Source organism: Chelonoidis abingdonii, chromosome 7, assembly GCF_003597395.2.
Source record: "Chelonoidis abingdonii isolate Lonesome George chromosome 7, CheloAbing_2.0, whole genome shotgun sequence".
NCBI classification, from domain to species: domain Eukaryota; kingdom Metazoa; phylum Chordata; order Testudines; family Testudinidae; genus Chelonoidis; species Chelonoidis abingdonii.
In genome coordinates this window covers 100,549,059-100,565,239 of record NC_133775.1, presented here as the reverse complement: position 1 = coordinate 100,565,239, position 16,181 = coordinate 100,549,059, and the positions used below count along the sequence as shown (strand labels likewise).

At 41.6% G+C, this 16,181-nt stretch overlaps 1 protein-coding gene across 1 annotated transcript in view; it reads right to left on the bottom strand.

Moving 5' to 3' along the window:
- The window catches only part of TGFBI (transforming growth factor beta induced), a 35,662-nt gene that overhangs the window by 18,551 nt on the left and 930 nt on the right, over positions 1-16,181 (bottom strand). Inside the window, exons 2-3 of the mRNA XM_032776093.2 lie at positions 11,767-11,865; positions 909-973 (exon numbers count right to left, since the gene is read on the bottom strand). Coding sequence (XP_032631984.1) covers positions 909-973; positions 11,767-11,865 — 164 coding nt within the window. The remainder of the gene's footprint in view (positions 1-908; positions 974-11,766; positions 11,866-16,181) is intronic.

The following is a 16,181-nucleotide window of genomic DNA, read 5'->3' as shown; positions in this document are numbered from 1 at the left end:
CTTCGGCGGTGGGTCCTGCTACGGTGGTAATTCGGTGGGGGGGGGGGGGCCTGCCGCAGATCTTTGGGGCACTTTGGTGGCGGGTCCCAGAGCGGAAGGACCCTCTGCAGCCAAATTACCACCAAAGCGGGGGTTCCTCTGGGCGGCCCTGTACAGAGACTGCGGAACCTTGTGCTGCCACAACATCCCACCAGGTAAACTTGCCTCCTGCAGGACACACTAATGAATACGCCTGACCAAATCCAATGCGAGCAGCCTCCCCCTTTCATGAACCCCAAATTCCACAGGGCTAGATCGTCAGCTGGTATAAATCTGCACCGTACCTTGATCTCAGGGGAGCTTCACCAATGGGTACCAGACAAGAATTTGATGTGCAGCGTTTAAAATGAAATATTGCAACCCCCACAGTAGCAAAAAGATTGGGTAGGGAAAGATTCAAAGACAATGACAAAGCACAAACTTTTACACTGTATCCAGGGATTTTCCCACCTTTTTTGAGATCACTAAACTGTATCCTCTAATCAAATATATTTTGCTAAATTCATACTCACTAAAACAATAAGCATGCTCTGGAAAAACTGTGTGTTACAGTAGATAGTTTTATATTAAATTTCCAGTTGAGTTATATTACCCACTGGCATGAGTATTTTCTAACAGCCAAACCATCTTAACTTAGAATAATTGCGTTTAATAGTTTTAAGTGGATAGAACATTTCTGTCAAAACTTTGCATGTACTGGGGCTGATGTGCCCCATAACTTAGTGCTCCGCTTGGTGGGTTTGCCCTTCCATGGACAGGAGAGTACAAAAATCATACACAATGCCCAAGAATCAAATTCAGTCTGAACAACTGTCTATGCTAGAGCTATAGAATTATAAAGCATCTATAGAAATAGAACATATTTTTACCAGCTGGGCAGCCTTTTTCTCCAGGCACCTTTTCATATCCAGGGCAGCACTCATAGCTGATCACTCTGTAATAGGACATAGATAACGCAGATAAGATAAACCGTTTTTCAATCCATGCCACTTCTACTCAGGCAGCCCAAGATCATCATGGAGGGACAATGGCTGTACTCTTCATTTGACAACAGTTCCTATGTAGGTTTGGCATAAAGCAAATCCTTCCTGGCTAAATAACTAGCTACTCTTTGGGCGGGTCTACACTTAAAATACTGGACCAGTGCAGCTCACTGATGAGGTTGGGCCATTGTAGCGCTTAAATGAAGCTGCTCCTACTCTGAGGGGAGAGCTTCTCCCATCAGCGTGAGAGGCGGTAGCTACATTGATGGGAGAAGCTCTCCTGCTGACATAGTGCTCTCTACACCGGGGGTGAGGTCGGTATAACTACGTGGCTCGGGGGGTGGATTTTTCCAATATAAATCTATAGCGTAGACCTGACCATTATCTTTCAGGACTGCAAGCTTCTACCTCGGCATAAAGCAAACAAAATTTCCCTTGAGAATTTGTTCACTATATATCCAAATAGAGGGCTGAAAACAATCTTACAATGTCAGTTGACAGAGTAGGAAGGTGACTGATTCGTAACTATTATCACAAGATGAAGATTTTTATTTATTTAAAATACAAATAAGGTGACTTGTCTAAAAACAGCCTGGAACTCAAAAGTCACACTGATTCATTTTAAAAAAGTAAAGCGTGTAGGATGCAAATCATACTTATACTGTATGTAGGGACCCCTAAAAGAGATCTATGAGTGACAGTGGATGGCAATTTAGACATGAGTTTTCAAAGAGATATAGCAATAAGAGGCCTGCCTAAATTTGGTCTTGGCTATGTTTCCCTGAAGCGTGCTACAGAGCACAAGTGCAATTCAATGGTATTTGCAAGAAAATGAAGAGACTCAGTCTTAATATTCAGCACATCCATGCTGACAGTGCACCCAGACTTTAAGTGCTGGTCACATCAGTTTGTCCCCGAGAGAGGAGTGACAAAATATACTGGTGAATCCATTTCACCTAATCATCTAATTAGCCAAGTGCACTCTATTCCCAAAGAAGAATTCTAGCCAAGTAGACAATTGGTGAAACACAAAAATAGAGGTGAGAAGCCATTTTCTTCTGGCTTAAGGCAGGTCAACATGCCTAATAACACAGGTAAGCAGTTTGTCTGGTTGGAACCAAGTAATTATATTTCACTTGACCAGACCTGGGTTTGGTCTATCCCAGTCTACTGACCAACTGGATTTTGCTTAGTCTGCAACACAGCAGGTGTATGTCCACAAGTTGGAAGCACATGCGTTCACACTGTATACTCCATCTGGTCTCCCTGCCAGCTCCACCACTGGGCTCCCCCGGCCCACACCAGGGAACTGAAATTGACAAAATTCCTTCTCTGAATTGCTCATTGTTAAGAAGTCTCAGTTTCAATAGTCATAACAATAGAATTACTAAAGGAAAAAGGAAGGATGGTAAACAGGCACTGATTGATCTTTTGCTTACACTTTAATAGCTAGTTGTTCCCCTCATATTCATTAAGGCCACAGGCTTCATTGTGTATTTCATTTCCTGTGAAGGGGAGTCAGTGCCCCCTAATACAAACAGATCACACCTCTATAGCCCTTACCTGGTCACCTCCCTCCTCCTCTAGCAAGTCCTTCACTCCTTACTCATGCAATCCCATAAAATTAATCACTGTGCAGTATACATGACACCTCATTTTAGAGCAAGATATCACATCCTAAACCACCACCTAGTGAATAGCACAATGGTGGTTGATACATGCAAGGATAACTATTGTAGAGAGATGTTTGTAGAAGATTATACTTTTGGAGACGCTCCCTCATAAGGGACAGTATTATGAACACAGAATTTGGAGATGTACCCTGAAGGCAGGGATTGAGAACACTGCACATGGCTGCATGCAGCAGTTCACCAGAGCCACTTGCCAGTTTGTTTTATTAAAGTTTTATTCCTTTCCCATTCACTGTGGGGGTCATTAAATAACAAACCCCAAGATACTTACAACTATACTACACTAGGGCACCAAAAGCCTACAGACAGGATTCAAGCATGGTCTCCATGCAATGTTGCTTCCTCACAGGAGGTGCAACCATATGTTCTAGAACTAGGAATAATTGTTCAGACACTGTTTCTCTTCTATAAAGCCAAGAACTGAATTCTGTGGGTGGGGAGTAAATGTATAAATTGATTGACACTGTACATTAATATTATGACACATGAGGCAGAAGAAACTCCTTTTATTAAATTTTAGTAGTTTTAATTACTTTGTTTGGCTTGGAGTTACAATGTCTCAAACAATGTCTGGAACACTCAGTAACAGTCCCTTGTGTCTACTTGGTAAGGAATGAAGCTGCAAGCGCCAGTTTACTTTGGCACATTAAAACAAGCTATTCTGATATCTCCTGGGCTTGTAAACCACATGTAATCACTGCTTGGAGAACAGGCTGCAATTCTGTCAGGTTTCCCTTAACAAAGCAGCCTCATGTTTTCTTTCAGCCCTGTTGTCAGCCCAAGCCTTCCCTTTAGAAAAGCTATTAGCTCCTTCACACCCAAAGCTTTGCAACTTTATTAATTGCTACAGCAGATTAGTTCAACTGCAGTTATTTACGATGAGTGGGAAGGGAGTCTGCAATATCTCATACACACTGACATAAGGGGCCAGAAAAATCATTGGAAGTGGCAAACTTACATCTACAGCAGCTGTGTAAATTACTGCTATTTGTGAACTGGTCACCAATAGCAATTAGTAAGTCCCAAAGATTTATAGCGAGGACTGAACCACTGATTGATTACAGAACCACTATCCACTTATTCCCCCGCCTTGTCTGTTATAACAAAACAACCCACCAGATCCTCATGTGTTGTCAATCAATGTAGTTGTTTTGACTTATAGCAAAGTACATCAACTGAGGAACTAGCCCATTGCATGTGCCATTTTATAGTTTAAGAAATAAGTGCAGGCAGAAGCGTTTTCAGATCTGCTCTCCTTATGAAAATACATGTCTATATTAACAGGGAGAAAAAATCAGAACAGTTTATTTTTCTCTGAAGTTTGTTTTGCTGGTCACCTTTACAGCTGTTAAAAGGGGACAAAACAATTTGATCTTGTGTCACCATAGTGAAGAACAGACACTCTTCTTACAATGTACCCTTTCCCTCTCTGCAGAATTTTAGTGTATAATTGGATTGGAGGCAGGTCTAACATCCCACCCCCAAGAGCTGACTTTCAGGGAGCTGGGTTAAAAAAAGAAAGCAAAACCCAAAGCCCTCAGATATTTGCCATCATTTGAACACTGTTAAAAAAACACAAAACAAAAAAAAACAGTGAAAATGCCTTGAATTTAAACAGAATTTCTCTGGGTAATTAGGAGTCAGTAAGTGAAACAAATACCTGCACTTCTGTGACAGCAGCAAATAACTGTCATGGTTTCCTAACAAAATTACAAAGCAAATTCAGACTGAATGTCTAGACGTTATATATGCCACATGGGAAAGAATTTGCTTAAAGCAATCCTTTCCTTTGAGGACTTGGAATCTTAACACCCTGCTGGTCCACTTTTCTCAGCTCTCCTACTTTCCATGTTCATTAGTAGTAACATACACTTTTGCCTCGCCGCTTTCCCACCCCTGTAACTCTAATTTCCCTTTTTCCACCAAAGACACTAATTCAAGTCTAGACAGTTCTTCAGTTCAGAACCATAATCAAAGGCAGGGAGCTGATTAAACAGAAATCATTCCAAAGCTCAGCATAATTAATTCTTGAGTTCTGATGTCGTCGTTAAAAGGTTCATTTACAGATTGACTGGAGATTAATGAGCTATGACTAACAGAGCAGGAAGCTGCTGATACACATCACAGAATGTGGTCTAAACTCATTCCAGGGTAACACCACTGGAGGCTGCCCCCAGCGATGAAAAGACCGCTGAGGATGGTGAAGTTATATCAGCAGGTAAAGGCTGGAGCCTCTTTCCCACAAAGGGGAGGACCACTGTGCCCCTCAACAGAGGGAGATGCTAACTGGAATGTGGTAATGGCTTTAGTGTCAGCTCCTATAGCACCACTGCCTGCCTTTGCCCTGCGTGAATCTCTCCTCCTTGCAGTTACAGGAAGGTGTCACTTACCAGACCTATGTGCCTGGACCAGCCACCCTGTGCACCAAAGATGTCCATTGTCCTCCCACCTGGCTGTCTTTCTCCAAACTCCTTTTCTTCACTACCTCATTTTCTGTTTTTTTAAAAAAACATGATGTATCCTAACATAATTCCCATCTTTTTATCTCTCTTCCCTCTCTCCTCCCTTTCTGTCACCTGCAGCCATCCTCTCTTGTGTCCGGCCTATGTGGAGGGTCAGCTCTTCCAGGCAAATGTCATCCTTTTTTCACTTCTGTAAGGCACCATGCAAAAGTTACAGCTGTGTAAAATATTGAACATTAAAACTGCTGCTGTTACAACATTCCTGGGGAGGCAGGGTTGGGACATCAGCAGCCAGTAAGAGGACACCAAATACTTTCACTGGCCAATGGAACTGGCGACAGACTAGAGCATGATATCGATGTCCAACCACCAGGGACAGAGTTTTGACCTTCTGTTGCAGAGTGGCCAGTTCCATATCAACTGGAAAAGAAAAAAATGCTGTACATTCCTCCTCTCCAATACAGAATTTGCTGTAGCCATATCGGTCTATCTAGGTCTTTATAGGATGTTCATATCTGTGGTAGCTATGCCACAATGACCTCTCAGCTGGATTCCTGCAATACCTTCTTAGATGCTTCAGTCAGTACAGAAGGTGGGCTGTTCAAAGCTGTTGGATGAAGCACTTCTTTTGCAGAGCCTCCCCTAACTTCCTGTTAGTTTCTGGGGACAATCCAACATGTTGATTTTCATCCATAAAAGCCCTAAATGGTTGAAATACTGGCTATCTGAGCAACTGCCTCTAGACCATATGAATTGTTCAACTGGGGTAGATCATCACTGTAGCAGTTGAGATCAACTAGTGGGCCCTGGCTTTAAACAGCTAGGTGCTGCAAGTGTAACACCAACAGACCCAGCTTGTCAGCAGGTGGGATCGAACCAGGGACCTCTGAAGCTTAGTGCATGAGCCTCTACCGCATGAGCTAAGAGCCAACTGCCTCTTAGGCTAAGGCTGTAGAGCAGACTCACTAATCTCTCTCTAAGGGCTGCTCTACACTGGGGCGGGGGGCGGGTGTCGATGTGAGATATGCAACTTCAGCTATAAGAATAGCATAGCTGAAGTCAATGTATCTTATTTCGACTTTCCTCTCGTCCTCATGGTGCAGGATGGACAGCCGCAGCTCTCCCGTTGACTCCGCTTCTGCCTCTCATTCTGGTGGAGTTCCCGAGTCAACGGGGAGCGCGGCGGAAATCGATTTATCGCATCCAGACGAGACGCAATAAATCGATCCCCAATAGACTGATTGCTACCCACTGATCCGGCAGGTAATGTGGGCATACCTTAAGTGGTCTTGTTGCCACTAGGTGGGACAGAACATCAGACCCAGGAGGTGTGTGGATTACACAAGCAGGGAAGGTATTATTAGGAGGAAGACTCTGGCTGTGAAATTGGCTCTCTGTCCATCAGAGCCAGATTCAGTGCTTCAGGGCATGGAATAAGACTCATCTGCCTGCTCCAGCTTTTGCCTTTGGGGTGAGGAGTGGAGATGACAGGGAGGGCATGGAGCTGTTCAGGGGAGGGAGTCTGCTTGTTAATGAAATCTTCAATCTAAATTTTTGTGCCTCTGCTTGGAGCTTGCCACATAAGTACATTTTAAAAGCCAGTACAGAACTGTGGGCTCAATCCAACCCTGGAGTAACACTACTGATCTCAGTGGAGTTACCCCAGGGATGAATTACACCCATTGATCTTTGGTCTTTTGTGGCTGGACCTGAAAATAACCTTACACCCTCCTGGGCTTGTCACAAAAAAATCATGCTCTGCCTATGCACAACACTGATGAGTGCTTAGAGGATAAGGGCTTCCCAAAACCTCCCCGTTGCTCAACACAATGAGGTCATTTGCTTCCACCTCAGCTCAGCTGTATTTTCAAATGCCTGGGCAATCTCCCAGCTAGGACCTGCTAACTCACTTAAGTCAGCCATGTTCTCCTACAGTCAGTTGTGACCCAGGTAGAGCAAATACCTGATGAAACTACTCCTAGTCAGGGATAGGGTTTTAACCCATTCAGTGTCATACACTGGATGGGCTCTGCAGTGCTCCTAACCCTGCTAGAGGTCTATCGTGGAGTAAAAGGTCACCCTGGCATGATGCCACTGAGAATGAAACTATGGTATGTCAGGCCGGCAGGAAGAAGACTGTAGTATATCACAGTACACAACAAAAGGAGACATTGGCTAAGAGTGAAAAAAAGTGCCAATGCAGCAGTTGTTAGTAGCTGTACTGTTAATGTCAAGGCAGATGAAACTGTAGAAAGTTAAGTGTGAAACAAGGGGTTTTAGCGATATTTCTAGCAAATGGAAGGTTCCAAATACAGGACCAAATTCTGCCTTCTGTACATAGTCCCATATGAGCGTTTATAGTCAGTGTAAGCATTCAGTTCAGTTTTATTCTTATACGGCTACATGTTGCATAGTTTACAACAAAAATCATGAAATACACTTCACAACTTACAGAACAAGCCAGTGGTATGCGATTTGACAGCACCTGAATTTGCCAAATACAGTACAGGTTTATGATGTCTGATCGTTGGTTACAGATCATTACGTCTCAGCAAGGCTGGTGCCAGCTATGCAGGTTAAATAAGCAAACCCGTCAGAACGCCCTCCTACAAAGAGCATTTGTCATACGTTCTGTAATGCCTTCTGACCGCAATTTCCTGCCCTCCCAATCAAGTAGTTTCAAGTACAATCTTTATAGTTATTAAATCAGATGTTAGTTTCCAAAGGGTTTGCTGTAAAATTCAATACGCAGTAAAACTTACACAGAGCTTCCTCATTTTTATTAGTCATTGTTTCACACTGTTGTGTTCTTCGGGTCCAAAATGAAAATTTAAGTGCATTTTTCAAGGTAATAAAAATAAGCTCAAGCATACACTACCAAATAAAGATCCATTTATAATAATTTTCTGTAATTAAACTCGTATGTTTTGTTTCATAACGAGAACCAGAACCAGAACCAGAGACTTGTTCTTTTCCTGAGCTGAAGAAATCACGTCAGCCAAAAGAAGAATGTTAAATCAGCATGAAAACAAGGGAAAGCATTAAGGGGCAGCTTCATATGATCAATGATTTTTGAAGGATTTAAAAAAGTGAAGTTATCTAGGCGTGCTCTCTTTGTTCTTAACAGAAAACTATGGAGTTTAATTATGTCCATGATTCAAAAAGCATAAGGCTCTAATAGTGCTGCCATTGGATTTAGGAAAATATAAATAGATAGATAAATAAAATACCCCTTTGCCTTTGGATTAACTACATAACCAAAAGCGGAAAATTGCTTAATTGTCAACACAAAGACCTTGCTCATTAAGTCAAAGTAATATCAGACATCTTGCCCAGTGTCTTATCCCACATCATCTCATTTCTTCCAAACACCACAACTCAATTCTTTAGCAAAGAGTAGAACGCCAAAGAAGCAGACAAGATGGTTGGAGTCACATTTGATACATCTGTTGAAGTGTCCATTATTCATCAGATACAACGTATTGCATATATGCTCAAGTATTCTACAGCAATGGTCCAAATTGATATGAATTAAGGATGAAAGCCTGCAAAAATTTACTACCAGGCAGGTGCTTACTACCATTAGTCGTCTGTTGATATCTATGAGACAATCCACAGCAGCATTTGCATGAGTGGACCCTAACATAGTACTACTGCTGTGTTTTAAACCATCAAGGTAGAATCATGTGATTTCTAAAATGAAGGAGGGGCAACATACATATATCAAAAAGTTTTTAGGCCAGATTTTTTTAAAACCTGGATTCCCCCTTTGTGCCTGCAATGATGTGCAGAAATAATGTAGATCTTTCAGGGATGTAACTACTCCACCAAATCATGTGTAAACGCTAAGTCTACCCACTGGGAATTGCAGCTTCAAAAATACGTACAAGTTGTAAATGTAAAAAAGGAAGCTTGGCTAGAAAAATGAGCCACTCAGCTCCTAATGCTCAAGATCACAAACAAGTTACATAGAAATCAAAGATAAACTAATATTACTCAGCATTTAAGTTAATAAGAGCCATTTAATATGGCCTTAAAATACATACAGCATTCTTCCTGTCCAGTTGCTGTAGCATTCGCAAAGATGTTTTGTGTGTGTGTGTGTGTTGCAATGAATGGACTGTCAGGGTAATCCTAGAAGATGGATTTTGCCACTCTAAAGAGTTACGCCTGGCTCTCTTGCAAATAGGCTCACTGAAATCAGTGGAACAGCTCATGAATTCAGGTATTACTGAATGCAAGCAAGGGTGGCAGAATCAGGTCCTTTCATTGCATTACACAGGACCTAAGCAAGTAAACCTGCTGATCCTACTGGGAGTGGAAGTTACTATTGCTTCAGGGCTATAACAACTTGTCTACCTCTCTCATTCTGACGACAATCTCCTCTCTGATCCACATGGAGGATCTTGACTCTGCTTTCTCCAGGAAACATGGTCTTCCACTGACATCTCTCGTAAGTACATGCTTGGCAAGATGGGTACAGGGATCTTATTTCAATGTTTGGTAAAAATCCAAGCACCTAATGCAATTTGCCTACAGCATGAGGCCTACTTCCCTGATACACTCCCAGCTGGCTTCAGTACTGCAGCTTTAATCAGAGATGGTTGCTGGAGATACTTCCCTGTGGAGGTCACATCTACTATGTGGAAAAAAGGGGAAGGGAAACCAAAATGAGTATTTCCTTTTAAATGTATAATTCTATATCTCCTAATTACGGGCCAGATCAGACTTGCCCTCCACCCCACGCATCAAGGGGTCTCAGCCACTTCTGCAAAGCTGGTGGAACAGTCTCCACTCATCCAGCATCCACAGCGAGAGTGGGAAGAAGGGAGGAGATAGGATGGGTCAGCGGAGGAGTGAGCAAACTGGGGGATGGGCTCTTAGCCTCCTATGCACCAATATAGTCTTCCTCCAGTTTTAATGAGTTATAGCACCTCCATGTAAAGACTAAGGAATCCACTCCTTTAGATGAATCAACTGGAAATATGCTGAAAGTCCAGAAACTGTGCTACGTGGCGATTTCTGCTTTTCCTACCTCTTAACTATACAATTAACATAGGGAACTGAACTGAGGCTCAGTACATCCAGTTGAGCCAATCTACTGTTTTCTTTAGAAGCCAACTTAAACTCCAGTTTGTCCGTTCAGGTAGACACTGTGAAAGATCTCTCAGTTTGCTGTTTAGCAAAGAAAGAGCTTATTTCATTTGAACTCGAAACGGTTAAGACATCCCAAAAGACTTGGTTCCATACTGGACTGGGCAGTAAAATACTCTCCCAACTGTTCTCACAAACATCTGTGTGATTTGATGTCAGTTCTCTTGATTAAATGATTTTCTACACAAGCTCAGTCAAGTAGAAATTGCTAATCCTTTCATTTCAACTCCTGCTTTTTTTTTTTTTTAATTTGCATAGAAACCTTTAACATTGGTCCTAGAAAACACAGAACTAGCTCATATAAAATCCTCCAACTGGAATCTGTCTCTCAGAAGCTTGTGAAGCTTTCTCAGACCCAAATGATGATTTTGGGGGCTTGCGTGACCTTGCAAAGGCTTGTGTCTCTTGGAAGAGACAGACAGACTTCATCTCAAGCCCAGCAGCAAGCATGGCATACACATTATTAATTATGTGATGACTGCACCTTTCAAAAGAAAGTGCTGAAGCTAGTTCCATAGATTACTTTATGCAACGGTTACTTGAAAATAAATATTTGCAGGTTTGGGCACAGAACTGATCTGAAAGCCTAATTCATTTTTCCTGAAAGAGTCATTGGAAAATTATTGTCTTAATCTGACCGAACCCTCTCACTATGTTTTGTCTCCTTCACCCAAAAATCTACATATGTAGATGCATTTTATATTGTTCCCAATATCCATCAGCTCTGAGGTCTAGATCTGGGAGATGAACAGTTAGGTACCAGATAACACCTGTACATACTTCAATACAGCACTGAGAGCTCTGTAAGTGCAGAAAAACACATCCCAATTTATAATAAATAATTGGGCTTTGGATATATACAGCCCTTTCCATCCTTAACATACCAAAGTGCTTGAGGATCACCATCAAAATTTTACAGATGGGCAATCATGAGACAGAAAGATTTATTTGGGAATGGATGCTGAAGACTCAACGTATAATGCGTAAGGAAAAAGAAGGCTCCTCATGTTTTTATTCACAAAGAGTGAAATTAACACATCACTGCCAAGAATATGACACTACTTAAATCCCATTTAAGGCCTCAGCACAAGTGGCCCTTACCTGTGCAATGATTTCTCAACTCTTGGGAGTCTAGCAGGAGTTTGTCTGACCAGTCGTTCCAATTAGCACATGATAAGATGGCTGATAAGTGTGAGTGCCTTCCCCCAAAATGCACTGTTTAAAAAAATCAATTAAAATGCTGACAATAGCATTTAATTGAACTGATCTGAAGTACATTTCAACAAGAAGCCCTACACTGTAATCTCATGCCCAGCATGTTTAACAACAGCAGTTTCTTTTTCATAAAAACACTTTGTTTTGAGCCAAAAAAAAATCCTGATGTGTGTATCCATACTGAAGCTTTTTAGTGAGATTTCTAGATACTCCAGTACTTACGTTGATTTTCCACAGACTTTTCTCTGGTACCACTGTTTGCAGTTTGTGTAGTATTTCCTGTTTGTTCCAAGAAGCTTCTGTACAGCACACACATTGGGGCTATAGATAAAGAAAGACAGAAAAGATACTGTAAGTTTCTCCTTCATTCAGACCTATAACATTAAGAGACCCCATTGACAGTAGGTCTGAAAGCAGCACTTTGATTTTTATGAAGGAGGAATATTTTATAGCTGCAATTTACCTTTCTAAGAGATCAGAATGCATAATGACTACTACAAATTAAACCGAGAAAGTGTTCTCCCTTCATCAAGCCAGGATTTTTCTTCCCTGAATGCAAAAACCTGACCTTTTCTATCCCCTCAACAATAAAAAAATTACAGCTAAAAATCACAGTTGCATCAGGGGTTCCACTATGGACACCAAACTCAAAGGAAAATAAGCTCTGGATAAAGACTTGACAGAGTAGATAACAGGGTGAAGATATTTAAATAAATGTAACAAAAAAAATAACTTTTTAATTAAAAATATCAGGATCCTTAGCTAAAGATTAGACTAGAACTATTTTGTACATGAAATGAGAATTGTTGCATTACTAATGGTTAACGTGTGCTACTGTTTCAACCCAGCAACTTTTTCATAGACTCTAAACGATGGATTAATACGAGCACGTTGATAGCATGCATCCGTTATCCTGCAAGGGGCCGAGCATTCCGGCCACAATCCTGAAAATCACTTAAGCATGTGCTTAACTTTAAGCACATGACTAATCCCACGGAAGTCAATGGCTCAGGGCCAAAGTGCTCAGCATCTGACAGGATCGAGCACATTCCAAAAAGCGTCCCTGCTAACTGATGAATAGGGTCCATATCTAGGTCTGTACATTAAGCTATGCTGATTTCAGGAGTAGCAAGGCATGGACAAAAGGATGGTGAATGCTGGCAGTACAGTTTGTTGCCTTTAGGGATGGGCTGTCGCCCGCACAAACTTCTGCCCCGGGTCCTGATACGTAGACATGGTCAACACCCACAACTCAGAGCTAAGTTAGCAGGAGCTGTGGAAGCTCAGCACATGCAGGGTGTCAAGCTCTGAATGTAGCTTGGCTCCAGTACGTTGTTTGCTTGCCTCAATCAGTTGCCAACAATTCCAGCACCAGGTCACTAATGGCCTACTCCTGTGGAACACCGACTGCCAGCACTTTCCCCTAAGAGGTGCTCTGCACCTTACAGGAATCAGCTGAGCTGTAATTCACTGAGCCATAAACCTCCGGGCAGGGGGAGAAACAAATCACAGTGGTCTCCTGTTACTTACATTTACTCAGGCAAAATATACTACTACAGCCTGTTTGCACATATGTTCTGAGGTATCACGAACAATGCTTCCTTGTCCAAATAAACACAGGAGATTTTGTGGTGTAGTATGGATTCATCCTCATCCACCTGTGTGCTTCATGTTCTCACTATTGCACAAAAGCTCAGTTCTCCAGTGGTTGGTCTCCCAGTCATTAGTATATGAATTAGCGAGGTTCTACTACGTTTGCTAAATCCACTGCCAGTCTCAGTGGGAATTTGGCTTCTCTTCAGAAAGTCTTTGTTAATCTCCCAGCAGCTTTCATCTATAGAGAGAGCCCAGCCCTGCTAGGTGCCGGGCACTTTTGCCACCCACTGAAGTCAATTGAAGGTGAGGGCTCTCAGTGCCACACAGTATTGAGCTCACACTCACAGTTTCCATAATTTCTGCCATTTCCAATTAAAAACAATGCATTTCTGCTTGAAAGTGTTCATTGCATTTTACGTGCAAAATGTGGCATGCAGGGGAAAAAATTAAAAGCAACTAAAAATAAATCAGACTGCTGGTTCTTCAGTTGGGGTAGCCAGGCCTAGCCTCATTGACTTCAGTGCAGCTATGCCAACAGACACCAGTGAAGGATCCTGCCCCAAAAGTACAACCCACAGACATTCCTGCACCTTCTGACTCAGCCTCTCTTGACTACTCTCACACTTCAGTGAGCAAGTCTGGTTACTAACACATGCCAGCCAAAGAGCTCCTAGATTTCAGCGTCTATTTGACTGGACAATCCCTCCAGGATTCATCCTTTGTGTGTCTGGCTACTGGAGAACTTGCTTAATTGTGTCTTCTGCATCCTTTGGAATGGTCTCCTACTTGTTAAGAGGCTGATGAAGAAATACTTTGTACTGTACTGTTTTCATATTAACCAATAACCTTTTTTAAGCTAAAATACTGAAGCTACATGCCGCTGCTGTTCAAGTTTTGATTTATCAGTACAATGCCATGCAGCTCAAGCCTCAGTAAAGAAATAAAAAATACTGCTCTGTGTTTTCAGTGATTCCCATAATGCTGGAGTAGATGCAGTGTATATTATACTGTTCTGCCCAGTTTAGATTTAAATGAATCTGTCAGTACCCTACTCTGTCTACCCTTACTTCAGCTGTGCAACAATTTACAGTGAAACAAGTGGACATACATAAATTGTTTCCTTTCATCGATCACGTGCTGCTCGCCAGTCGGTCCTTAACTGATATCCTTGGAGTAGGGACTGTCCTTAAAAGTTTGGAAGGAGCCTAGTACACAGTGGATGCTTCCAAAAAATATATGATTTACCTACCTGCCTTCAATGGAGTAAGTCACTGCCTATTTTACATAATACTTTTCCCAAGCAAATATTTCTATGTTGGTGTTACTTTACCTTCTGCAATTCTTAACCGCAGCCCCACTGACAGATCTGCTCCCATTCACTTTTTTTAAAATGTGCATAAATTGTCACTTATTTCTATAGCTCCAGATTCTGTCTCTCTTACTCCTGTTGAGAAGTATCTCCCTATGCAATGAGTACTATTGGCTTCAATAGAACTACTCCTGGAGCAAGGTGATATACAACATGAGTAAGGGTAACAGAATCTGGCCCTTTTAAGTTCTCTGCTAATGATACATGAATGCACTTTACAGCCAAGAAACCTTTGGTTGTTTCTCTATTGCTACATGTTTGACACAGCCATACGTTGGCATCCAAATACTTACTTTGCTCCTACTTGATGCTGATAAAACTCAATTGTTTTTATAAAGCTCTGTCCCTGAGAAAGGGACTTGTGGGCCCAATTCTGCTTTCAGTTATGCAGAATTTCATAGAATATCAGAGTTGGAAGGGATCTCAGGAGGTCATCTAGTCCAGCCCCCTGCTCAAAGCAGGACCAATCCCCAACTATTTTTTTGGGCCCAGATCCCTAAATAGCTCCCTCAAGGATTTAGCTCACAACCCTGGGTTTAATAGGCTAATGCTCAAACCACTGAGCTATCCCTAGCCCTAGCCCCACTTACATCAGGGTAACTGACAGCAGCATGTTATTCACTTCATTCATAAACACTTGCTTCTTGTTCTCCCCTGGAGATGCCAGTGCTGCTAGGAAAGCAGTGGCAGAAGTGTTCAACTCCCACCTTTTCATATTCTCTGTATGTATATATATCTCCTCACTATATGTTCCATTCTATGCATCCGATGAAGTGGGCTGTAGCCCACGAAAGCTTATACTCAAATAAATTTGTTAGTCCCTAAGGTGCCACAAGTACTCCTGTTCTTTCAACTTCTATTGATTGTACTGGCAACATTCTCCTCTGTCTCCATGAATGAAGAGTCATAGGAGAAATACAACTAAAGAACGGATTACTTTTGTCAAGAATGCTTTCAAGATCTATTGAAAATGTTTGCATGAAACACAACAGTTGATTAGAGAGAAAAAAAGCCCTTTAAAATCTGCCTGACATTACTGCAGAATATGTAAAAATAAAATTAAACCAAAATTAGACATGGAGAACTTCAACTCTGCAGATCAACAAAATGTAAGACAAATTAAAAGATCATGTAAACACTCCACGTAAAATTCACTACAAACACCTTCTCTTTCTCATGCTTTGTCTAGATCCTGTAGTGCTGATTTTACATGATGTTAGTGTGGATAACATTCTTGGTGGTCTGCAGGCACAAATCTAAAAGATTGTCCCTGCTCCAAGGAGCGAGTAGCCTAGCGTCAGAACTGTGCCAAAGTCTTTATAGACAAGAACTGACAATAAAGTCCCAGCCACGAAGGGCCATTCTAAACAGAAATTATTTTATGAGTGATACATAAATATAACAATGTAAACTGGTCTAAAATGACTCATGCAATACCAAGGCACCACAGGGAAAAATAAGTCATGCATACAATCTGTTGCTGTTGTTGTTATTTTGTGACACAGTCTCACTACTGTTTATATTTAAATATACAGTATCATATTATTTAGTTTTGCAAACATTTGTTCAGCATAACAGCATCCATGTAACTTTACTTGTATGTAAGTACCTTTCCTCTTAGCAGTTCAGGATGCCTTACAACCATTAATAAAGCTACTGAAACCCCTCTGAG